The 26,354-nt window shown below is 44.9% G+C and overlaps 1 protein-coding gene across 2 annotated transcripts; it reads right to left on the reverse strand.

Moving 5' to 3' along the window:
• Positions 1 to 277: 277 nt before the first annotated feature.
• Positions 278 to 26,004, reverse strand: LOC115161226 (protein TFG). 2 transcript variants are annotated; one of them, XM_029712032.1, is made up of 8 exons: positions 25,848 to 26,004; positions 23,535 to 23,741; positions 22,873 to 22,956; positions 16,303 to 16,449; positions 15,583 to 15,744; positions 11,556 to 11,684; positions 2,183 to 2,269; positions 278 to 2,025 (listed from the first exon to the last, which is right to left on the reverse strand). In XM_029712032.1, exons 2-8 carry the CDS (start codon positions 23,716 to 23,718, stop codon positions 1,637 to 1,639), a joined length of 1,182 nt encoding a protein of 393 aa, XP_029567892.1. In that variant the 5' UTR covers positions 23,719 to 23,741; positions 25,848 to 26,004; the 3' UTR covers positions 278 to 1,636. The 2 variants fall into 2 exon arrangements, with proteins under 2 accessions (XP_029567892.1, XP_029567891.1); XM_029712031.1 differs by having other exon boundaries at positions 278 to 2,028.
• Between the last annotated feature and the right edge of the window lie 350 nt (positions 26,005 to 26,354).

Genomic DNA, 26,354 nt, shown 5'->3' on the forward strand with positions numbered 1-26,354 from the left:
GTCACACACACACCCCGTTTCACTCGTTTGGCCATTAGTTCTGACTGCAGACAGGCAGAGCTGAGGGACCTACCACACACTCCCTAACCACACGTCCCAGCCAACCACAACACCCGATTAGGAAAACAAACAGCAACAGCAGCATTACCACACTTTTCCAAATCCACTCTGTTGGGATACGAAAGGCTCTCGGAAGCCAAGCTCAACACGGAGCCGTGAACTCACAAACCACAGTGTGAGGGAAGGAGGGAGAGAAAGAATCAAAACAATGACAGACTTCAAGGTTTCAAAGCCTTTATTAGGTTTTAGAGAAAATGTTAGTTTGTTTTAAACTTAAATGACACTTCAAGGTGGAAAATCTGACTGACATTAATACAAACCAGTGAGGGGAAAAAAATGAGAAAGAGAGAGCGATGAACCATAAGGAGGTGATCTAAGAGGCTAAACATGGTAGGACCCTTCTGGAAGGTCAAAACTACACCTCCCATATTGTACTCAACCGAGGGGCAGATTCCATGACACGTCAGAATACCAACATGGTGGCGACGAAAACGAGTTGTAAAAAAAATACTAAAGGGGATGAACATTTTCAGACGCATCGGTTAACACTCAAAAGATAGCCTTCCCTGTGGCTCAGTTGGTAGAGCATGGTGTGTGCAACGCCAGGGTTGTGGGTTCAATTCCCACGGGGGGGCCAGTACAAAAACAAAACAAAAAAATGCTTGAAATGAAAATGAAATGCATGTATTCACTACTGTAAGTCGCTCTGGATAAGAGCGTCTGCTAAATGACTAAAATGTAAGATGAGTTAAATGCAATACGAAGCAACATCTGTTGACCAGCGTATACAGGTGCATTTACAGCTGTCAGACTAGCACGATAAAGTCTGATATTATTATTAAGACAGCTTTCATATTCCAGCCTGTTTTGTTCTCCCAGCTGAGGGTGCTTACAGACTGACTACATGTTCACCAGTGTTGAGCACAATTTGAACTGAAGGCAGTCAATTCGAAATGAAAACATTTAAAAACATTTTGAAATAAATAACTTCGACTTTTCAGTTTATTGAGAAGTAATTGAAAATGCCCTTTTTTTTATTGAATTGTACATTTTAGTTTACTTCCTGAATTGACTGCCTTCAATTCAAATTGAGCCCACCCTGATGACAGACACATAGGGGTGTGTTTGTGGTGGTGGGGTCGAGACTGAACACAGACAATAACACATGGGTGTGTGTGGTGGTGGGGTCGAGACTGAACACAGACAATAACACATGGGTGTGTGTGTGTGGTGGGGTCGAGACTGAACACAGACAATAACACATGGGTGTGTGTGGTGGTGGGGTCGAGACTGAACACAGACAATAACACATGGGTGTGTGTGTGTGGTGGGGTCGAGACTGAACACAGACAATAACACATGGGTGTGTGTGTGGTGGTGGGGTCGAGACTGAACACAGACGATCAGATTTGGGGGGGGGGTGTTGTAGTTTGTTTTGGATATGGACTCTTCAGTGACTGAGGACTGAGAAGGACGGATGGACAGATTAGCAGACCATGTTTACCGTACCCAGGCCAAACAGAACACAAAGGGGAGGGGTGGGTGTGTGTGGAAAACGTTTTCCATTCCTTCTCTTTTACCGGTACCCAGGGCCAGGCTGGGCATAGCCCGAGCCGAAGGGGGGCCGGTTGCGGGCATAGGGGTTGGACGCCCCAGGTGGGGGGGTAACGTTGCTACCGGGGGGAGGAGTGTAGCTGGGACGGGCCTGGTACCCCTGGCCGGACTGGGAGGTGGGGGGTAGGCTGTAGTTGGCAGGCTGGTTGGCCTGGGAGGTGTAGTTTTGGGGAGGGAAGGCCCCTGGGGGGTACTGCTGGGGACCCTGGGGTGGAGCGGCCTGCTGTTGGCCTCCCTGGAAGCCGGGGGTGGGGCCCTGGCTGGGGGCGGGGGCCTGGGAGGTGGGGGCAGGGTAGTTCTGGAACTGCTGCTGTTGTTGAGGCTGAGGGGTGCCGGGCTGGGGGGTGCATCCTGCTGAGTGAGAGAGTTGGGGGGAGAAGTACAGAATAACTTTTGATTCTAATCCATTTCACATTCATAGCATCATTCCTGTGAAAGTCTGGGCCATTGTTATAAGATCAGCCTGTCCTTCTTGGACCTTTTCTGAGGGAAAGTGTCACTGTCTTACCAGGGTACTGCATGCCATACTGCTGCTGCGGTGCTGGCTGCTGGGGAGGGTATCCACCTGGAGACTGGTACTGCTGGTACATCTGACCTGGAGAAGAGAGATGGAGGACATCAGAATGACTGCTGGGGAAGACAGACACACCTGGGTGTCTGGATGGAACCAGACAGGATCGTCTTAATGCAAACAGCCCCGAGCACTAAAATAAAACAGGACTGGTTCTTCAAAGCCTTGCCCCTAGACACTCTTCATGGCACATTACAGTCAGCTGTACAGCTCCAAGCTAAACACGCACACTTTCACACACACAAACACTTTTATTTGGATAGACGTGTTGGGTCAGAGCAGGTGCCATCTGTCTAAACAGATCTGTCTGTGTCAGTAGACAAGACACTTCCCTCCCAACTTTTATTAGCCATATCCTCACTGGTCTACGTGTGTCTCTCTTTCTCGGGTCCATGTCACATTTAAAAGTCTAGACTGGAAAGTCGGCTCAATACCATGGACTGAGGAGTGTGGTTAAGAGTGTCTGAAAATGAAAACAAACTAGAAGTTTAAAAACATAAACAGCACATAGACGTAGTGTGCTCACACAATGTGGAATGGACCACTGAGCTTCAAAGACCTCAAGACACTGACCGACAAACTTTTTACCACAGGCAATGAATATTCCATTCTTTTACTTTTAGATTGGTGTGTATTGTTAGATATTACTGCACTGTTGGAGCTAGGAACTAAGCATTTAGCTACACCTGCAATAACATCTGCTAAATTGATTTGATGGTTGCTTCTGCGCAGGTCAAAGCTGATTAACATGAGGTTGTCTGACACAGCTGCCTGACCGAGACTTCTTTGCATGTTAGTTGGCCAACTAAAGTTTTCCACTCAGAGGGCCCGTAACGGAGCCCTATGGAACTAGGGACTAGACATAATTCTAACAAGTTCTGCAGGGACATTTGTGCTAGGCTATCACTAGGCTGATTAAACACTCACTGAAGTGGTAGTTCACTCCAAACACACACATGCAGTGGCTGAAAGATACACAGACAATGCACACACAAACACAGGTCCAAACAGCTGGACCCAAAACCTGCAGGGGACAAACTTTCTCAAAGTCAGAGGAAGATAAAAAAAAAAAAAACAAGGGTCTGAGCTACAGTGGACTGGGGAACTAATGAAGAGCGTCTACCACAGACAGACAGGGTGCCACACAGACACATGAAGTGATCTTATACACTTCCAGTCCCAGATCATAACCCAGATCCATACTGTAGGTCCGTACCTGGGTTGAAATGCTATTTGTTTTCTTTCAAATACTTCAGGTACATTAAGTACAAATACATTTTGACCCAAGTCTGGACCAGATGAAAGAACCAGGTTTCATTCCTCCACCATTGGTGATCTCTCATCTAACATGATTCAAACGTTTACATTTTTTTTAACTAGGCAAGTCAGTTAAGAGCAAATTGTTATTTACAATGACGGCCTACTTGGGAACAGTGGGTTAACTGCCTTGTTCAGGGGCAGAACGACAGATTTTTACCTTGTCAGCTTGAGGATTCGATTCCCAAGCTAACAAGGTAAAATGCTGACAAGGCCCAACGATCTAACCACTAGGCTACCATCTTGTCCCAAATTGTGAAAAGTCTATACAATGAAACCAGACATATTGCTCTATAGGACTGCATCTATGAATCAGCTGTAAGCCCACTATTAACCCCTGTAATGTGAGCACCATGGTGCTTGAGTGAGAATCACAAAGTGTGTGTGTGTTCGCGAGCATGTAGGTGCTGACTTTGTCTCCGTCTTGGTTTCCTGTCTGCTATCCATCATGTGTGTTATGTAACGTGATAGAGGGATGGATGGAGCTGCCGTCAGGCCTCATTGGCCAGAAGAATTCATCTCTGATCAGTAAAATGTAAGTCCCAGAGGACAGAGAAATCACTGCGGCTCTAAGGAGAGAGACCGGCTGCCTGCACATCCCTTCAGCTGAACACAAAACAGAGCTGGAAAGATTATCTGGAATGTTATTGCTTCACTGTAGTTCTCAAGCCTTTCAGGGATGTTTTCAGAAAGAAAACAATATAATATGGGTAGTATTACATTCACGTTAGTTATTTAGCAGATGCTCGTCAGTTAGTACATTCACCTTAAGATAGCTAGGTGGGACAACCACATAAGTCATAGTAAGTACATTTCTCAATAAAGTAACTATCAGCAAAGTCAGAGCCAGTAAGGGGGTACGAGTGTTAGTTAACAAAAGTCGATTTCTTTGTGTGTGTGGGGGTACTGTGGGATTATTTAAGATACCCCTTGAAGAGGCAGAGTTTCAAATGGTTTTGAAGATGGGCAGGGAGTTTGCTGTCCTAGCTTCAGGGTGAAGCTGTTTCCACCATTGGGGTGCCAGGACAGAGAAGAGTTTGGACTGGGCTGAGCAGGAGCTGCTCTCCCGTAGGGGTGGGAGGGCCAAGAGGTGGCAGAACGGAGTGCTCAGGTTGGGGTGTAGGGTTTTAACAGAGCCTGAAGGTAGGCAGTTCCTCTCACTGCTCCGAAGGCAAGTACCACGGCCTCGTACCACGGCCTCGTTAGTCCTATATTAGTGCTTTGCCTGCTTTGCCTGTTTGATGGTTAGTCGGAGGGCATAATGGGATTTCTTATAAGCGTTCGGGTTAGAGTCCTACTCCTTGAAAGCGGCAGCTCTACCCTTTAGCTCAGTGCGGATGTTGCCTGTAATCCATGGCTTCTGGTTGGGGTATCGACGATGTCGTCGATGCACTTATTGAAGCCAGTGACTGATGTGGTGTACTCCTCAATGCCATCGGAAGAATCCCAGAACATATTCCAGTCTGTGCTAACAACAGTCCTGTAGCTTAGCATCTGCATCACTGCTTTGATGTTTGCAGAGAACGACAGGGTGTTGTCCAGGGTCACGGCAAGGTTCTTTGCACTTTGGGAGAGGGACACCGTGGAGTTGTCAACCGTGATGGAGAGGTATTCCTATTTTTACTCCACATACAAAACAACTTAGATGCACACAAACAATGACTACATCTCTGCCCAGACCAGCATGCTCACACCCCCATCTCTTGTGCCTGCATTATTGTTTTCCACTTGGCCTTAAATTGTATCCATTTGTTTTTCTTGGTTACCCATGCTATTTCAATAATAAATCATATTTTTCCATTGTGTTCATGGTGGCGGAATGATTGATCTCCACATTTAGTCTACTTTTTTTTCAAGATAAGTAATGAAAAGAGAATCTTCTAGCCTATTGGGTCTCTCACTACACCCCCATATGCCATGTCTTGAAATACACAGACAGATTAAAAGTTCACATAGTAATACTTCAAGCTGGAGAGGTATTCCATCTGATAAAACAAAGACACCGTCTGTACAGTTGTGGGTGAACAGGTGTGCTAGAACTCAGAGAGAAACAAACACAGAACATTCCTTATCTAGGGTTGATCGTCATCTGTTCAAAACATTAAGAACACCTTCCTAATAGTGAGTTGCACCCGCCCATTCACCCTCAATGGCAAACATACACAATCCATGTCTCAATTGTCTCAAGGCTTAAAAATCCTTTAACCCGTCTCCTCTCCTCCCCTTCATCATCACTGATTGAAGTGGATTTAACAAGTGACATCAATAAGAGGTCATAGCTTTCATCAGGATTCACCTGGTCAGTCTAAGTCATGGAAAGAGGTGTACATAATGTTTTGTCCACTCAGTGTAAACGAGACACAGCCACTAGAAATGTTCTGCTTAAGGATCTTGTTAACGCCATGTTTACGTGTAAACACAAACCAAATGTTGGCAGAGAGACGAGAGTGATTGGTCTGAACACAGCTACCCCCAAAGTACATGATCTGTGTCCTCGTTGAGTTCTGAAGTCCTCTGTGCATATTGTCAAGGCACCACACCCTTAATCAATGTGTTCATTCCCAACATGTTGGCAGGAGTGCACTGATCCTTTGAGATTATTCCTGGCCAACATTGATCAGTCTTCAATGTATTGTCTTTGTACAGACCCTGTGGACACTCCTGAACTAAAGGAACATTTGGGGTCTCTCTCACCAGAGCGTTGGGATAGGGAAAAACGTGTCCCTGCAGCCTGACTCGGCCGTCTGGCCAACAGCTGCAGCCCAGAGCCTCTCTCTTCCCTGGAAGTCTGGGAGAGAGGGAGGAACGGATGAGCAGAGGGAGGAAAAGATGAACTCCAGAAGACGACCAGCCAACCAGTCAGCGATGTCACACTGAACCTAGTAACAGCCCGTGACCGTTATATGACCGCACAGTCATTTATGGACAAACTAAAACTAATAACCAACACAAAGTGCAAGGGTCTGGAATAGAAAGGGTATGACTGAGTTGAGTAAGTAAGACGTAAGGAAGAATGACTGTAACTTTAGACTCTTAGGGGTGTCTTGACTCTGTTAAACTCAACCCAAACCCCTTGGAGAAGCCTGAACCCTGACCGAGCCAAAACCACAGAGCTGGTCTGGGGAACACGGTCAAACCAACACCATGTGGAACCGCACTCTCTTTGTTCCAAGAGCGGTTTGGAAGCCCTGGTATGGTTCCTCTGTGTTCAAGCCACAGCTCAACGAGCCTACCGTGCGTGTGCGTGTACCAGCTGTGGTTTGGATCCTGTGGTGGGGTTGTGTCTGTGAGCTGGTTATGGGTCTCTCTGGGTGAAAACACAGGCCGCTACGGAGAGCCAGAAGAGCCAAAAGCCGTGCCTGCCAATGAAAAAACATCACATCCAAAATAATGAGGTAGCTTAATAATAAGACTGACTCACAACATGTTCCTCTGTCCCCTCCCTTCCTGTATGTGTCTGTCATATACTGAGATGCCAAAAACTAGAGTACACCTCGTTATCTGGTAAGAGAGTTACTTTCAATCTCTGTTGGTTCCAGATCACCACCATTATGGGAATACCCAGCGGGTCCTAGAGGAAAAGCTGTGTTCATTCCAGATCACCACCATTATGGGAATACCCAGCGGGTCCTAGAAGAAAAGCTGTGTTCATTCCAGATCACCACCATTATGGGAATACCCAGCGGGTCCTAGAGGAAAAGCTGTGTTCATTCCAGATCACCACCATTATGGGAATAGCCAGCGGGTCCTAGAGGAAAAGCTGTGTTCATTCCAGATCATCACCATTATGGGAATACCCAGCGGGTCCTAGAGGAAAAGCTGTGTTCATTCCAGATCACCACCATTATGGGAATACCCAGCGGGTCCTAGAGGAAAAGCTGTGTTCATTCCAGATCACCACCATTATGGGAATACCCAGCGGGTCCTAGAGGAAAAGCTGTGTTCATTCCAGATCACCACCATTATGGGAATACCCAGCGGGTCCTAGAGGAAAAGCTGTACTCATTCCAGATCACCACCATTATGGGAATACCCAGCGGGTCCTAGAGGAAAAGCTGCGTTCATTCCAGATCACCATCATTATGGGAATACCCAGCGGGTCCTAGAGGAAAAGCTGTGTTCATTCCAGATCACCATCATTATGGGAATACCCAGCGGGTCCTAGAGGAAAAGCTGCGTTCATTCCAGATCACCACCATTATGGGAATACCCAGCGGGTCCTAGAGGAAAAGCTCTGTTTTTCCTCGATCTACACACAATACCCCACAAATGACTAAGTAAAAACAGATTTTTAGATTTTTAAAAAAAAAGTATAAAGATAAAACTGAAATGACATTTACATAAGTATCCAGACCCTTAGTACTTTGTTGAAGCACTTTTGGCAGAGATTACAACCGAGTCTTCTTGGGTATGACAATACAAGCTTGGCACACCTGTATATAGGGGAGTTTCTCCCATTCTTCTCTGCAGATGATCTCAAGCTCTGTCAGGTTGGATGGGGAGCGTTGCACAGCTATTTTCAGGTCTCTCTGGAGATGTTCAAATCGGGTTCAAGTCTGGGCTCTAGGTGAGCCACTCAAGGACATTCAGAGACTTGTCCCGAAGCCACTCCTGCGTTGTCTTGGCTGTGTGCTTAGGGTCGTTGTCCTGTTGGAAGGTGAACCTTTGCCCCAGTCTGAGGTCGAGAGCAGGTATTCATGAAGTATCTCTGTACTTCTTACTAGTCTCCCAGTCCTTGCCGCTGAAAAATATCCCCACAGCATGATGCTGCCACCACCATGATTCGCCACAGGGATGGTGCCAGGTTTCCTCCAGACATGACGCTTGGCATTCAGGCCAACGAGTTCAATCTTGGTTTAATCAGACCAGAGAATCTTGTTTCTCATGGTCTGAGAGTCCTTATGTCCCTTTTTGGCAAACTCCAAGCAGGATGTCATGTCTTTTACTCAAAGCAAATCTAATTTTATTTGATCACATGCGCCAAATACAACATTACCGTGAAATGCTTAGTTACAAGCCCTTAACTCTATTTCTTGAACTGCTTTGTTGGTTAAGAAAATATTTACTAACTAAACTAAAAACAAAATACAAAAAGGGTACTGAGGAGTGGCTTCCATCTGGCCAAACTACCATAAAGGCCTGATTGGTGGAGTGCTGCAGAGATGGTTGTCCTTCTGGAAGATTCTCCAACAACTCTGGACCAGTGTTAGAGTGACCATTGGGTTCTTGGTCACCTCCCTGACCAAAGCCCTTCCCCCCAAATTGCTCAGTTTGGCCGGGTGGCCAGCTCGAGGAAGAGTCTTTGTGAACTCAACAAAAAAAGAAACGTCCCTTTTTCAGAACAGTCTTTCAAAGAATTCATAAAAATTCAAATAAGTTCATAGATCTTCATTGTAAAGGGTTTAAACACTGTTTCCCATGCTTGTTCAATGAACCATAAACAATGAATGAACATGCACCTGTGGAATGGTCGTTAAGAAACTAACAGCTTACAGACGGTAGGCAATTAAGGTCACAGTTATGAACATTTAGGACACTAAAGAGGCCTTTCTACTGACTCTGAAAAACACCAAAAGAAAGATGCCCAGGGTCCCTGCTCATCTGTGTGAACGTGCATTAGGCATGCTGCAAGAGTACTGCAGATGTGGCCAGGGCAAAAAATTGCAATGTCCGTACTATGAGACGCCTAAGACAGCGCTACAGAGAGACAGGGAGGACAGCTAATCGTCCTCGCAGTGGCAGACCACGTCTAACACCACCTGCACAGGATCTGTACATCCAAACATCACACCTGCGGGGGGAGAGGTACAGGATGGAAACAACAACTGCCCGAGTTACACCAGGAATGCACAATCCCTCCATCAGTGCTCAGACTGTCCACAATAGGCTGAGAGAGGCTGAACTGAGGGCTTGTAGGCCTGTTGTAAGGCAGGTCCTCACCAGACATCACCGGCAACAATGTCGCCTATGGGCACAAACACACCGTCGCTGGACCAGACAGAACTGGCAAAAAGTACTCTTCGCTGACGAGTCGCGGTTTTGTCTCACCAGATTTGCGTTTATCGTCAAAGGAATGAGTGTTACACTGAGGCCTGTAATCTGGAGCGGGATCGATTTGGAGGTGGAGGGTCCGTCATCGTCTGGGGTGGTGTGTCACAGCATCATCGGCCTGAGCTTGTTGCAGGCAATCTCAATGCTGTGCGTTGCAGGGAAGACATCCTCCTCCCTCATGTGGTACCCTTCCTGCAGGCTCATCCTGACCTGACCCTCCAGCATGGCAATGCCACCAGCCATACTGCTCGTTCTGTGCGTGATTTCCTGCAAGACAGGATTGTCAGTGTTCTGCCATGGCCAGCGAAGAGCCCGGATCTCATTCCCATTGAGCACGTCTAGGACCTGTTGGATCGGAGGGTGAGGGCTAGGGCCACTCCCCCACAGAAATGTCCGGCAACTTGCAGGTGCCTTGATGGAAGAGTAGGGTAACATCTCACAGCAAGAACTGGCAAATCTGGTGTAGTCCATGAGGAGGAGATGCACTGCAGTACCTAATGCAGCTGGTGGCCACACCAGATACGGACTTACTTTTGATTTTGAGAGACAGTAGCAGCAACATTATGTACTGTTACAATGTGAAAAAAGAAAAAAAGCAAAGTTGGTTAGGAGCCCGTAAAACGGCAGCCATCCCCTACCGGCGCACTTCTGCCTCGACACAATCCTGTCTCGAAGCTCTATGGACAATTCCTTCGACCGCATGGCTTGGTTTATGCACTGTCAACTGTGGGACCTTATATAGACGGGTATGTGCCTTTCCAAATAATGTCCCAACAATTGAATTTACTCCCGGTGGAATCCAATTAAGTTGTAGAAACATCAAGGATAATAAATGTAAACAGAATTCATCTGAGCTCAATTTCAAGTCTCATAGCAAAGGGTTTGAATACATATATTAATAAATAAAATATTTTAGGAATTTGCAAACATTTAAAAAATAATGACAAAAGAAAAAACAATTTTGGGGTATTGTGTGTAGATGAGGGGGAAAATGCATTTAATCTATTTTAGAATAAGGCTGTAACGTAACATGTGGGAAAAGTTATGGTCTGAATACTTTCTGAATGCACTGTATGTTACAGATACATCAGCATGTAGATATGCAGAGTAAAAATACTGTACTGAAAACAGGACTGGGGAACTGGCCAATCCAAGTGTAATATTTAGCCATCCCTGACTAAAATGGAGGCATTAATAAATACCCTACTAAGATGGCAGTTGTGATGTGCATCAGATTTAATTTCCAACAGCATGACACAAACAATTAAGTAGGACAACCAATTCCTCCCGTTTGTGGTTGCTGACAAGTCTGAGCAGTGAAAAATCTGGATGAAACCATTGTGACACTGACACAATCATAATGTTCTAAATGTCTGTAGAGGACAACGTGGAAATAAGAGCAAAAAAACATGCCATTGGCAGGGCAGGGGACTGGAACGTCGTTCTGTGGTAGGGCCTGGGACAACACTACTTGAGCAAAAGGGCCCAAAGCTGCCACGCCAGAGAGGTGTACCACAACACATCAACTGGATTGAGGCTGCCCTGAGGCACAGGCCTAAGATCAGTTTAAAGCACAAACTGACATGGGGTGAACTCGCTCTACCGTCTTGACAAGACAACACAGTTTTTAGGAATCCCAGTCAACCCCAGATATTTTGGAGGTGCTAAACCACCCAATGGCTACACTGGCCCACACTGATAACCTCCCTCTCTAAGGTCATAAAAACCTATTTCACCCCCAGAATACACACCTAACTTTTCATGGTTATGTGATGCATGTTTCCAGTGCCATTAACAGCCATTACACAGCCTCTGTATTCAGACACCACAGGAGCTGCTGTTTCCTACTGGACCCTACCTCAGGACACACATTTTCCTACATATATTCATTCATGCAGAGATATGGTCTGGTGGTAATGGTTACTGTGTGAGTGTTCCTAACCGTCCACGGCTGCTGGGGGTCCCTGCTGCATCCCTGCGTAGGGGGCCTGTGGCTGGGGGGCGGCGGACGAGGATGATGCAATGCTGTCTGGAGTATCTGACCGCTCCACAGACGAAACACCCGGGGGGGCTAGAGAGAGGGAGAGAAAGAGGGAGAGAAAGAGAGAGGGAGGGACAGAGAGAGAGAGAGAGGATGAGATTACAGAGCATGAGCAGAGAGAGAGAAATATATAAAACGTATATAATTATAGTTGGATAAATGTAGATACTTAGATTTCTTTTCCACAAGGACATACAGGACACTATCCTCAAAACTCCATACCTAAAACCATGATTTGACAAAATTACCTGAATGGATTCTAACTATCAAGGACAGTCAAGAAAACTTAGAGCAAACAAAAACCTACAGAAGAAACACAGTGGAACCTGGAAATACCATCCAACACAAAACTGAGTGAGTAATGTTCAGTCTGGACCTACTTTTGGAGCCAAAAAGTAAAAGATATTTAATAAGCTTTATATAACAAAATTAACTGAGGCTACTAAGCTGCTAGGAGAGAACAGAGCTGACCTGGCTGCAACTTCACAACTGAAGTGTCAAGTGATGTGTGTGAAAACTCTTGAGCCTAACAATGGCAGCAGTTTCATTGCCTCCCCCACCCAAATGCAGAAGCCTTTGAAGCCCCCTGCGCCATGGCATATCCCTATGCAAATGTCATCCAAGTACAGTACCCCTTGGATATTTAAAATACCACTGCACGGAATAACTACAAAAAGAAGCTCCTTAAGGACAATCCAGACACACCATTTGCTGACTGCTGCAAAGAGGGGAACATAAGCAACTTCCTTTTCCACACAGACCATCCCCTGGCATGACACAGTGCTATATTAACACAGACCATCCCCTGGCATGACACAGTGCTATATTAACACAGACCATCCCCTGGCATGACATAGGGGTAGTGTGCTCTTATAGCACTATGTCAAGAGAGAGGGTATTGGCCCAGGATGGAAACTCAGAATACTAGACACTGAGGAAATTGAAACAACCTGTCAACATTTACAAGTCTGGGACAGTAATGGTGCATGGCATCCTCATGCACTTCCAGCAGCACTTTTACGGGATCAAAGAGAGAGCACAGAAGGAAAAGCTCTCTCTCTGTGACGACTCCCCCATCCTGAGTGAGTCTGATCACACCTCTTCAAACTGTCCTGCAGACGAGGATAATCAGCCCCCCTCCCCAGTACTGAACACACCCAGGTCCAACAACTGCAGTGCTCCACAACCATTGAGAGGGATAAGTTCACAGAGCTGGAGAGACATGGTGGAGCTCAGAGAGCTAGGCCACACAATCCAGACAGAACAAACCCACAAAACAGACCAGCACAACAACACCCCCCCAACAAGACCTGGAGGGCAAAAGGTGGAGATGGACGGCTGTCTGAGAGAGCTGGCTGTTATATGGACTGAGGTGAGAGAACTTATGGAGGGAGAGAAACACATGACACAACAGTGAAGGAGGAGAGAGAGAGAGAAACACATGACACAGCAGTGAAGTAGGAGAGAGAGAGAGAGAGAAACGCATGACACAGCAGTGAAGTAGGAGAGAGAGAGAGAGAGAAACGCATGACACAGCAGTGAAGGAGGAGAGAGAGAGAGAGAGAGAAACGCATGACACAGCAGTGAAGGAGGAGAGAGAGAGAGAGAGAGAAACGCATGACACAGCAGTGAAGGAGGGGAGAGAGAGAGAGAGAGAGAAACGCATGACACAGCAGTGAAGGAGGAGAGAGAGAGAGAAACGCATGACACAGCAGTGAAGGAGGAGAGAGAGAGAGAGAGAGAGAAACGCATGACACAGCAGTGAAGGAGGAGAGAGAGAGAGAGAGAGAAACGCATGACACAGCAGTGAAGGAGGAGAGAGAGAGAGAGAAACGCATGACACAGCAGTGAAGGAGGAGAGAGAGAGAGAGAAACGCATGACACAGCAGTGAAGGAGGGAGAGAGAGAGAGAGAAACGCATGACACAGCAGTGAAGGAGGAGAGAGAGAGAGAGAAACGCATGACACAGCAGTGAAGGAGGAGAGAGAGAGAGAGAAACGCATGACACAGCAGTGAAGGAGGAGAGAGAGAGAGAGAAACGCATGACACAGCAGTGAAGGAGGAGAGAGAGAGACGCAGAGCAGTGAAGGAGGAGAGAGAGAGAGAGAGAAACGCATGACACAGCAGTGAAGGAGGAGAGAGAGAGAGAGAGAAACGCATGACACAGCAGTGAAGGAGGAGAGAGAGAGAGAGAGAAACGCATGACACAGCAGTGAAGGAGGAGAGAGAGAGAGAGAGAGAAACGCATGACACAGCAGTGAAGGAGGAGAGAGAGAGAGAGAGAGAAACGCATGACACAGCAGTGAAGAAGGAGGAGAGAGAGAGAGAAACGCATGACACAGCAGTGAAGGAGGAGAGAGAGAAACGCATGACAGCAGTGAAGGAGGAGAGAGAGAGAGAGAGAGAAACGCATGACACAGCAGTGAAGGAGGAGAGAGAGAGAGAGAGAGAGGGAGAGAGAGAGAGAGAGAAACACATGACACAGCAGTGAAGGAGGAGAGAGAGAGAGAAACGCATGACACAGCAGTGAAGGAGGAGAGAGAGAAACGCATGACACAGCAGTGAAGGAGGAGAGAGAAACGCATGACACAGCAGTGAAGGAGGAGAGAGAAACGCATGACACAGCAGTGAAGGAGGAGAGAGAGAAACGCATGACACAGCAGTGAAGGAGGAGAGAGAGAAACGCATGACACAGCAGTGAAGGAGGAGAGAGAGAGAGAAACACATGACACAGCATTGAAGGAGGAGAGAGAGAGAAACACATGACACAGCAGTGAAGGAGGAGGTGTGAAAGCTGAGGTGTGAAAGCTGAGGTGTGAAAGCTGAGGTGTGACAGAGAGCAGGACACTCCCCCAGAGAAGCCTACCTCAGACCCAGACCACAACGGGACAGACAACACCCCCTCCTAACAGTACCCGTCAGCTCCCCTGACAACCCCCACACATCCACTGAGGACACACAAAAGCCAGAAATTGTGTTCCTCATTGACTCAAATGGCAAATTAATTCAAGAGAATAAACTTTATCTCCACCCTGCTACCACGAAAATACTTTCAACCTTCCACCATACAGCGGGTGAATGAAAGCATTTCCCAGGACTGTGCCTCAAAACCTAATGTCTACCTGACCCACCACTCCACCCTGGACTTTAACAGCCTTTACGACCAGGTCCACCTCTACAAGGCAGCCATATCAACTTCTGCCAGGACCCTGAAGGATGTCACCCTCAACCGCAGCATCTCACACAGGAGCAACAGAGCAGTGGACACCCCGCCCAGACCAGCGAGACACCTGCACTGAGAGAAGCCACACCAAGAGGACCTACACCCAGACCACAGCTTCACCAGCCACACCACAACCAGCTGAGACCACCCCAAACAAACCCTGGCCACAGCCTATATAGCCCCCCCCCCCCCCCCAGATCAGACCTATGCCCCTTCTGCCCCCCAGCAAAGACCTTAACATGAGAGCCGCACATATGCCCAGGCCATGAGCAGAGCAACAGGCTCAACCACCACTAATTTTGGTCTCCAGAGTGGCGCAGCGGTCTAAGGCACTGCATCTCAGTGTTAGAGGCGTCAAAAGAGACCCTGGTTCGACTCCAGGCTGTATCACAACCGGCCGTGATTGACCCAGCGTCGTCCGGGTTAGGGTTTGGCCGGGGTAGGCAGTCATTGTAAATAAGAATTTGTTCTGAACCGACTTGCCTAGTTAAAGAAAATGTTAAGTAAAATACAAAAATGATGCACCCCCAAGCCCCATCCTGCGACCAAGGGGGTCTGTATCAGACGCTCAACAGAGAGAGAGAGAGAGAGACAGAGACACAAATCAAACAGGGTGGGGAGTGAGGGCAAGGTCAGTCAGAAGACTGCATAAAAAAATACAAACACAAAGCAACAGAAAGTAATAGCAATGATGGACGGCCTTACCTGGGACATGGTTCTCACTCAGGCCAAAGGCGGAGATGACGTTCTTGCTGACTTCGTCCTGCTTATTCAGGGGGTCGAAGGCCGACATGCTGGCCGCACTGACTGGGACCGGGGCCTGCTTCACCGCTGCCACCACCCTCCCCTCACACACATCCACCGAGTCTGGAGAGAGGAAGTGGATGGGAGGAGGAGGGAATGCATGTCAACACACAATTACAAAAAATACATTGTCAAATATGCAAATAAGCAGAGAGTTCCATTATCTTTTATCATTGAAACATCAACTCATTACCCCGGATTAGCGGCATAAACATGCCAAAGGAAACATCTCGTAAAAACATTTTACACTTCTCTCCTCTACGCCTTGGAAAAACAAATCCACCTGTTGCTGTCCACCACAAGCCAGCTAGCGAACAACATTGATGCAAAGCATGCTGTGAAAACACCCCTGGCATAGCGCAGGTGTGGAATGTGATTGGTCCACTTGATTAGAAGCAATGGATGGTTTTGGAAAGAGGACAAACCACCCTTTTCAGGGCTAACTAGTGACGTTACAGAGAGGGTTTAGGAACTAATAAAAACAACCAGCCTGTATCTGTGTGTACACTTCATAAAGTTATAGAACAAATATGCAAGACGTGTGCATATCAGTAGATAATTAGATGATTTAAAAACACACTTCACACTTGCAAAGAGATAGAGGTAGGTGTGTGTACGTACCCCTGTCTGGTGAGGAGGCAGCCAGGCCAGGTTCTGAGGGGGGCTCCAGACATTCCAAGAGACCGTTGATTTTGTTCCTGAGCTCAATGAGCTCCTTACGCAGGTACTTCACCTGACAGGACTCAAGAGGGCTCGGCTGACCATTCACTGTGGGGGGAGAGAAGAGAGATGACCACAGAGATACAAAGACTCAACAAAAATATAAAACGCATGAGTTGAAATAAAAGATCAGTGAAATTTAACATTTGCACAAGATATTTCTCTTAAATTTTGTGCCCAAATTTCTCCTTTGCCAAGATAATCCATCCACCTGACAGGTGTGGCATGTCAAGAAGCTGAATAAACAGCATGATCATTACATAGGTGCACGTTGAGCTGGGGACACTAAAATGTGCAGTTCTGTCAAACACCACAATGCCACAGATGTCTCAAGTTAAGGGAGTGTGCAATTGGCATGCTGACTGCAGGATTGTCCTACAGAGTAGTTGCCAGATAATTGAATGTTAATTTCTATACCGTAAGCCGACCGCCATGTTGTTGTAGAGCAGGTATTCCCAAACTGGGGTAAGCGCAATGCCGTCGGGGGTACGCCAAATAAAAATGTGATCCACAATTTAAAAATATATATATACATACACTACCGTTCAAAAGGTTGGGGTCACTTAGAAATGTCCTTGTTTCTAAAAGAAAAGCACATTTTTTGTCTATTAAAATAACATCAAATTGATCAGAAATGCAGCGTAGACACTTAATATTGTAAACGACTATTGTAGCTGGAAAAGTCCGATTTTTTATGGAATATCTACATAGGCGTACAGAGGCCCATTATCAGCAACCATCACTCCTGTGTTCCAATGGCACGTTGTGTTAGCTAATCCAAGTTTATCATTTTAAAAGGCTAATTGATCATTAGAAAACCCTTTTGCAATTATTTTAGCACAGCTGAAAACTGTTGTACTGATTAAAGAAGCAATACAACTGGCCTTGGACTATTCTGGCTATAAACAAAATTGAAAGAGTGGGAAGCCCTGGAGCACAACTGAGCAAGAGGACAAGTACATTAGTATCTAGTTAGAGAAACAGATGCCTCAAGTCCTCAACTGGCATCTTCATTAAATAGTATCCGCAAAACACCAGTCTCAACAGTGAAAAGGCGACTCCAGGATGCTGGCCTTCTTGTTGCAACTCTGCCTAGAAGGCCAGCATCCCGGGGTCGTCTCTTCACTGTTGACGTTGAGACTGGTGTTTTGCGGGTACTTCGTTTCTGGCCATTTTGAGCTGCTAATTGAACCCACAAATGCTGATGCTCCACATACTCAATTAGAATAAAGGAGGCCAGTTTTATTGCTTCTTTAAATCAGCACAACAGTTTTCAGCTGTGCCAACATAACTGCAAAAGGGTTTTCTAATGAGCTTTTTAAAATGATAAACTTGGATTCGCTAACACAATGTGCCATTGGAACACAGGAGTGATGGTTGCTGATAATGGGCCTCTGTACGCCTACGTAGATATTCCATAAACATTTTTTAAAAGATATTTTTTTAAATCTGCCGTTTCCAGCTACAATAGTCATTTAGAACATTAACAATGTCTACAATGTATTTCTGGTCAATTTGATGTTATTTTAATGGAGAAAAAAAAGCTTTTCTTTCAAAAACAAGGACATTTCAAAGTGACCCCAAACTTTTGAATGGTAGTGTAGGTAGAGTTAAAGTGACTATACATAGATAAACAGAGTAACAGCAGCGTAAAAGAGAGGGGAATGGGGGGGATGCAAATAGTCTGGGTAGCCATTTGATTAGCTGTTCAGGAGTCTTATGTTTGGGAGTAGACGCTGTTAACAATCGTTTTGGACCTAGACTTGGCGCTCCGGTACCGCTTGCCATGTTGTAGCAGAGAGAACAGTCTATGACTAGGGTGGCTGGAGTCTGACCATTTTTAGGGTCTTCCTCTGACACCGCCTGGTATGGAGGTCCTGGATGGCAGGAAGCTTGGCCCCAGTTATGTACTGGGCCGTATGCACTACCCTCTGTAGTACCTTGCGGTTGGAGGCCAAGCAGTTGCCATTCACGGCAGTGATGCAGCTGTAGAACTTTGAGGATCTGAGGACCAACGGCAAATCTTTTCAGTCTCCTGAGGGGGAATAGGTTTTGTCGTACCCTCTTCACGACTGTCTTGGTGTGCTTGGACCATGTTAGTTTGTTGGTGATGTGGACACCGAGGATCTTGAAGCTCTCAACCTGCTCCACTACAGCCCCGTCGATGAGAATGGGGGTGTGCTCGGTTCTCCTTTTCCTGTATTCCACGATCAGCTCCTTTGTCTTGATCACGTTGAGGGAGAGGTTGTTGTCCTGGCACCACACGGTCAGGTCTCTGACCTCCCTATAGGTTCTCTCATCTCATCTTTTGTTCAGCGTATTTCCCACAGATCACAGACCCACAAACAATTTCAAAACAAATATTGATAAACTCTCCTACATGTTAGGACAAATACCACAGTAGGCAATCACAGCAGCAAGATGTGGCACGTTGCCATTGAATTGAGAGCGAGAAACAAAGAGAGAGAGAGACAGACAGCGAGAGAGGGAGAGAGAAAGAAAGCTAGGGAGGGGATATATTGGGGGAAGAGTGAGAGACAAAATCAATGTGAGACAATATAACATTATTAAATTTCAAATATATAGCGGTATGGAACTTCACAATGGTAAGGATCACCTCTTCAATCTCTCTCCATCCACACTGCAGCATCCCAGAGCTATAGGATACAGTGATCTGTCCCAGACAGTCCTTCTGATCACTATAACAGATGAGTCCTAAGCTCTGTACAGAGATGTACATTTATTTTGGTCCTGCGTGAATGCAGACGGGTGTGAAGAGTTTGTGTCATGAACAGAGCTTCTGCCCATAGAAATAGACACAGGGGGAGGATGTTCCCCAATGCTGGAGAGGGAGCCGGAGGGAAAACGTTTGGGAACCATGTATCATCTCAATGAGTCTCAGTCTTACAGGCTGCCATAGCACAACACCATCCTCATCAGCACTGGAATGAATCAATAGATAGAGATTATAGGGGCACAGAGGAGAGGTAGAGTATGGCCCATCAATGGGTACAGAAAGAGCAGGGAGATGAGCAGCCCCACAGTACTCTGGCTTGACACAGAAACCACATGACTGAAACCACAAAGCGACACTAAGGCTGTGGCTCTGGCTAGAAGTAGTGCACTAAATGGGGAACAGGGAGTCATTTGAGATGTGACCAACACTCAACTACTGGACCACGACTAGTACAGACAGATGAGCACTGTTCTACACCACAGGAAGTCCGCACGATGGGAGCTTTGGACACATGGTATATGATATCAATGAGACTGTAGTATATGACATATGAGGGTACAGGCAGAGCCTTAAGGGCATTCAGACAGAATTCCAGATTCCTGTGTGAGCAGAGACCCAAGCGGGTCAGAAAAAGGCCCTGGATGGAGACACGGACCTTTGGGATGAAACCTATTCTTCTCTCCTGCTCCCAATCCCTGTACACGTCTGGGAATATCGACAACACGTGAGGTCACGGCCGGCGACATGTGCTGACGCTCCAGGCCTCGGCATTGAAGTCTCGGGATGGAGTCAAATATCCCCAAAACATTTAATTTCTGTCTTTGTTTATTTTCTGCCGCTCCCTCTCTAATAATAGCAGGGATAGTTCAGGGACACTGGGGTGTAATTGGGAACAGAGCACAGGAAATTACATCATGGGGCCTGCTGGCATTGGAGATGAAAGAGGGAGAGGTGTGTGTGTGTAAACAGTAACGCATCTGACATTTCTGCACTGTGAAACAAAGGCGGAAGCATAACACATGGCCAGAGTACAATACTGTGACATGGACACACACACACGCTACAGTGTAGGGACAGGGATGTGGCTGGCACTGGCAGAAGAGCAGAAGGCATTATGATGATTAGGCCTAAACCAGACAAAACTCCTCGTCATCCATCTGCCATCCTTTGCAGAGCACACGCTTAAAACTCTGAAAAGGGGTTGACAACATGGAGCCCAACGACTGAGAGACATGTGAAAAATATTACAAAAATTATAATCATTTTTAAGTATAGCCTGGTGCCTCTACTAACCAACCAGCATAGGAACACTGCCTTTGGGACGATACTGGCAGGAGAGATAAACGTGTCAAGGGGTATGAAGTAGGAGTTCAATGTCGAGGTCTTCTTGGATCCAAAAATTGAGATCGGAACCAAATTGGGTCCATTAAATTCCTACCCAACCAACAGGATCCAGTATTTTGGGGGGGAAAATCAATATCCGATCCAGTTCGGATACGAGGTGGACCAGATCTGACACAAAACATGTCCGACCTGAGAGCGAATCGGATCCAAATTGGGTCAGGTCTGTATCCGACTTAAACGGATGCGAAATAAACCATTTTTTTTTTTAGCTTTACTGCCACGCAAGGTGGTTTTATTTGGCCTCACATGTTTTCTGAGAAAAACATATATACATTTTTATTTTTGAATTTTCATTGCTGGACATAAGACTGTATAAACACCAGGATATCAGCTCCAAGTGATTTGAATTTTGGAAATCTGTAAAAATATTCCCACGCATAGTAGAGAGACGTGATCATATACAAAGGTAAGCAAGGTTTGAAATGATTATGTTTTAGTCAAATATCTCTGTTTGGGCTTCTTGCGATCAAGTTTTATTATGTTCTGGACAGCCGACCATCCACTCAAGAATTTATTTTAATTTGATTTAAATCGGCCCATGGATGAATCTAGTTGATGATCCCTGATCTAGAGTTCAGTATACCAACGCTAAAATTGCATGTAGAATATTGTGGTTTTCAAAGACCTGTTCATTTTGTTTCTGTTGACCACATTTTTTAGATTGAAGGATTTTTATGTGGTGATTTTAGGACACTAGCAAGTGTTATAGCCTACCAAAATATGTCTTTCTACAACTCAGGTCTAACTCAAATAGCCTAATTTTTTTTGGTTCGAAATTAAATGTAGATATAGCCTTTAGGCCCGCAGAATCAGCCTGGTTTGGATATGATCGAAAAGTAATCCACGCCACGGCTGTGTAGTCCTACTGTCCTGAGAGTTGAAGAGAGAAGTTGTCCTGATATGTCTTATACCTAAATCAGCAGCCTTCCAACATTAGAAATACAATATTTCTGCAGATAAGCCTACGGCAATGCGTCTACCGCACACACGCAAACATGAGCAGATTAACTTAGTCAAATATGTGTTCTTTATTAAAGACGATCAGAAAGAATGTGTAAGTAACTCTGCATTATATAACATTTATTTTGAACGAAAGCCACAAAACTAGCGCATAAATGAGCCACTCATCTTTATGCTGACAAATGTCAAACTTGACTGGAGACATTCAAGATTAGTTCAACTGTTATTTGAACACATAACTGTCTAGGTAAGACCTGTAAGCCTGGGGTGGGGAAGTGACATCAGCAGATGCGGTGGACAGACGCATGCAATGCAAAAAAAATAAACAATCTCTAGCTTAAACTGACAGATTTTTATGCAGATATTATTATGCTAATTAGATTTCCACTGGGGCGCAGACATCAACTCTAGCGGGTTTTAAACAAAGGAAATAGCCAAATAAAATAGCAAATAGGCCAAGCTTAAAATAAATGAAATACCCGAAATAAACTAGTAAATTGAATAAATAAAACAAATTAAATAGCTCAGGTCTGGACAATATGGGCAACCTTTTTCCCCTTCATATCCACAATGTACATAAATGAGGGGTATACAGATGACTGTTGTCGTTTTTTCCTCCCTGTATGGTCTTTCATTCAGTTTATTCTTCACGTCAGCAAAGAACGACTGACTCAATGTTTCAGAAACTCACTTTATATAGTCTAGGGGCTATCACTTTTCCGCTATGGCGTCGTCCTCTCTCTCACAACAAGTAGGCTATTTTACCCCACATCATATAAGTGGCTTGTTTTAATAAAGCAAATCTGCCTTTTTGTTACAAAATGACACATTTGATTTGATGAAAAGGGACCCCCTGACAGTCATTCAGCCCTAAGATAACATTTAAAATGTATGAAATGTTGTTTAGGAACTAAACTCTTCAAATATAATTTTGGATCCGGTCAGTATTTCACAAAGATCCGAGGCCCGTGGCCACCGAGCGAGATCCTACCTGGGATCCGAGGGTTAACTACAAAATGTGACTGGGTCAGATCTCAGGTAATCAAGTTCAGGTAGCTCTATGAAGACCTCATGTTCAATGTCAAACTATGAGACTAGACTGCCACCCAGTGGCATGTTCCTGGAAATGAACCTTAACTTTTGGAGAGAGGGTGCTGTTGGAATGGAACAGTCAGAATGAGTATTCAAGAGGATACAGAAGTTCTATATAGAACCATAACAAAGACTAGAAAAACAGAATGAGCCTACTTTAATATCCTACAGGAAAAATCAAGTTGTTTTGATTATTCAAGGATGGGCGTGCTTGGCACAGCAGCACGTAGGCCTATAGTAGGAAGGGATGTTTATGTATGTGTATGATAATATCTTACCGAAGAGAGTGAGTTTGAGTATCCTACTGCACTGGATGGCGAAAGACAGGTCCGAGCTGTCGAAAATAGTAATGAGGTCATCGTCTACAGGAAGAGAAGAGAGATGGGAACATCATTCAAAACCCAAATCAGAATGAGGCCACGTTCCAATACTTTTACAATTAATCCTTATTTCCTAAGATAATGACTATTCTGAAATGACTGAATTGGTGAAAGCTGTGAGGTAGAAACCCTCACATTAACCTATTCTCTTATGTCCTTTAAAAACTCTAAAAAAGGGGAGGATGCATTCTCAAGTGTATGGAAGAGAACATCCGTTTCCATTACCAGCAGGGAGCAGCTAAATGTTGAGGGGTCAGATGGCATCTAGCTAGTGCAACGGAGTTAAGAACGTACCGTAAACTTGTTTCACAGCCATCTTAAAATGTTGCGGATGGAGCCATCCAAATTGGTACCTTTTGTATGGTTCTATCGGTTTACACGTTGTCAAGGAGGGCTGTCATGTGTGTTGCTAAGCAGAGGATCACTGGATTGAGCCCAGTATGGGGCAGTCGGACAGTGGAGGAAGTTAAGTAGTTAGCAGCACACTGACTACCAGTATTGTGATAATCCATCTTATTCCAGTGCTAGTCCAGAAAGGCCCAGTCCCCTTCCATGCTTACCCTCGTCCTTGTATTTGATGGTGACCTCGTCGTTGCTCTGCAGCTTGCCCCTGAAGACACGCTGCATCATCAGCACCAGCTCGTCATAGGTGATGTCCTCATTGTGGATGGGGATGCGTCTGATGTCATCGCCCAGCTGGGCCTTGATGATCAGCTTGCCACTCAGGTCCAGCTGTCCGTTCATGGTACAGTCTACTGCTCCCACCGCTGGAGGGGACATCACAACAGGAAGGAGATGGAACATACATTACACAGGAATCACGGAGGTTTGATTATGGTGCCAACCAGTTGCCATATCACCATTAAAGGGGCAATCTGCAGTTGCTACATACATTTTTTACATAAATTAAAGCTGGAATCATTCATCGTGAAACTGCAATGACCGTTTGCAATATTACAACAAAGAATTTAGTGCAAACAGCACACGTTTCTCTTCCCCCCATGTCCTATAGATCAAGGTTTCCCAAACTTTTTCTCTCTGGGGCCCCAACCAGCATTGGGGAACATCCCACACCACATCTATTTCTATAGGAACAAGCTCTGTTCATGACACAAATTGTTCACACCCCTCTTGTTGGTGGAGAGAATCGTGCAGGTTTAAAGCTCATTTCCTGCAATTCTACACATTTTGTCATGCGATGCAAAGAAAATGATGCAATTTTAAAGAACATTTTCTTGCAATTCTATACATTTTGCCATGTCTAATGTATATTCATGTGATATTTGAGTGACTTAAATTACAACAATATCTATGGGCTAAAAAAACCTAAATAAAAAATGTTAGCTAATGTTCTAGTTGATCAAGACAAGTTACAAATAACTGTAAGCTATGCAATGACTAACATGACAAGAGGAACTGATGATGCACTACCAATTTCACCTTGTGCATTCTACATTACAACTTTCAAGAGGAAGTTTAAAGCCGGACTGAGTCCCCCCCACCCCAGTATGGGAACCACTGCTATAGATGATTTGTGAGCCACAAACAGCCATTGAAAAACAGATCAGCACCATCAGTTAAAACATCCTTCAGATACAGACAAAGTGTTTGGACCATGGAAAAATGGTAGAATCATTCATCTAGCAACCCAATTGGATTCACTCATGTTTACCTTTGCATGATATAGAATGCGCTACAGCTGGTCAGTGGTCACTGCCCTCTAGAAACCACCTTACTATATAGTACACAGTTCTGCTTCAAAAGTTTTCAAAATGCCAGGCTGAGCTGGCAGGCCGGTTCTTATGCATCTCCACAAAGAAACTTGGTCCTATATAGGCCAAGTACTGTAACTTGAATTGAAAGAGTGAGTTTGTAGAATGTGTTGAGTGGATCATGATTCTTGACACACAACTGGTTAATATCATCAGAATAATATAAGCACTAGCTGAACTGATGAGTTTATGATGAACAATCTCTTCCCTATCCAGTCCACACCCAGACAGGCCTTTTATCAACAAACAGTTACAATACATAGATTCAATCACGTCAAATGCAACTACTTTAGTTGATTTTGATTTGAACTTGTTGGTCTGGCCTTTGGCTAGCAAACAAGCTAGCCAAATTAGCTACCAACAAAAGGTGTCTGTCTAGATAACTTGCTATATTATGCGAACTATGACACCCATCTCATTTTAACACAAGGCTTGGCTTGTACAGAAGTCATTCAATTAACTTGCTGACTAACGAAAGGGCGAGGTTCGGATTGCAGCTTGTTATCTTATTTGCAGTGATTCATGACATGATTGCTAACGTTAGCTACCTAACGTGGTAATTTGACAGCTCGTTAGTTTGCTGTTATGCCAATAACTAACTCTGGCTCAAAATCTGTTGCACTGGCTATATTGTTAGCTAACATAACTAGATAATCGTATTGTCGCTAGAGGTGTCAAAACGAATGTAACTCGCTAACTAGCTAGTAAGAAATCCAAGTTGGATCATACATAGCCAATTAATTTTCCTGTAACTGACAGGATGTAGAACCATGCCAAATACAGACCAACTCAAACCTCTCATTTATGGTTAGAATGTTGACTTCCTGCAAAATAATTCACAGTTTAGCTTTTTAACCGGTATCAGAGAATGAATGTTCGACTTAATTTAATACAAAAATATATATATATATATCATTGCACCAATACCATTATGTATACAACTTAAGAGAAGTCTTAGAGAAAATAAAACAAATGTGGCTTTAAAAACAACAAACCCGATGCTAGCATCAATCGTTAGGTAGAAATGCTAACTGTGATTGAGAATGTGATTCAGGTTGTCAATATTAGCAATATCGAAACAGACAGCTATATGTATCCCACCTGTAACTGGACGACTTAAACCCGCTGTTGTGTCGGTATTTCTCTCAGGACCTTGGCAGCCAAAATGTTTAACCAGGGCTGGCAAACACAGAATCCTAGCCTCACATGAGGAAGTCTGGCCGCTTGTCGACGTAAACCTGTACGTGGCATACAGCGGAGCGCGCAGTCGTAGTGACTCAACTATTTAACGTATGTTTTGTGCATAGGAACAGTGGTGGAAAAAGTACCCAAAGCTCATACTTGAGTAAAAGTAATCATACCTTTAATAGAAAATGACTCAAGTGAAAGTAACCCAGTAAAATACTACTTGAGTAAAAGGCTAAAAGTATTTGGTTTGAATTACACTTAAGTATCAAAAGTAAATGTAATTGCTAAAATAAACTTAAGTATCAAAAGTAAATGTAATTGCTAAAATAAACTTAAGTATCAAAAGTAAAAGTACAAGTGTAAATCATTTCAAATTCCTTATATTAAGCAAACCAGACAGCATCATTGTCTTATTTTAAT

This window comes from Salmo trutta, chromosome 24 (genome assembly GCF_901001165.1).
Source record: "Salmo trutta chromosome 24, fSalTru1.1, whole genome shotgun sequence".
In the NCBI taxonomy this organism is placed as follows: Eukaryota; Metazoa; Chordata; class Actinopteri; order Salmoniformes; family Salmonidae; genus Salmo; species Salmo trutta.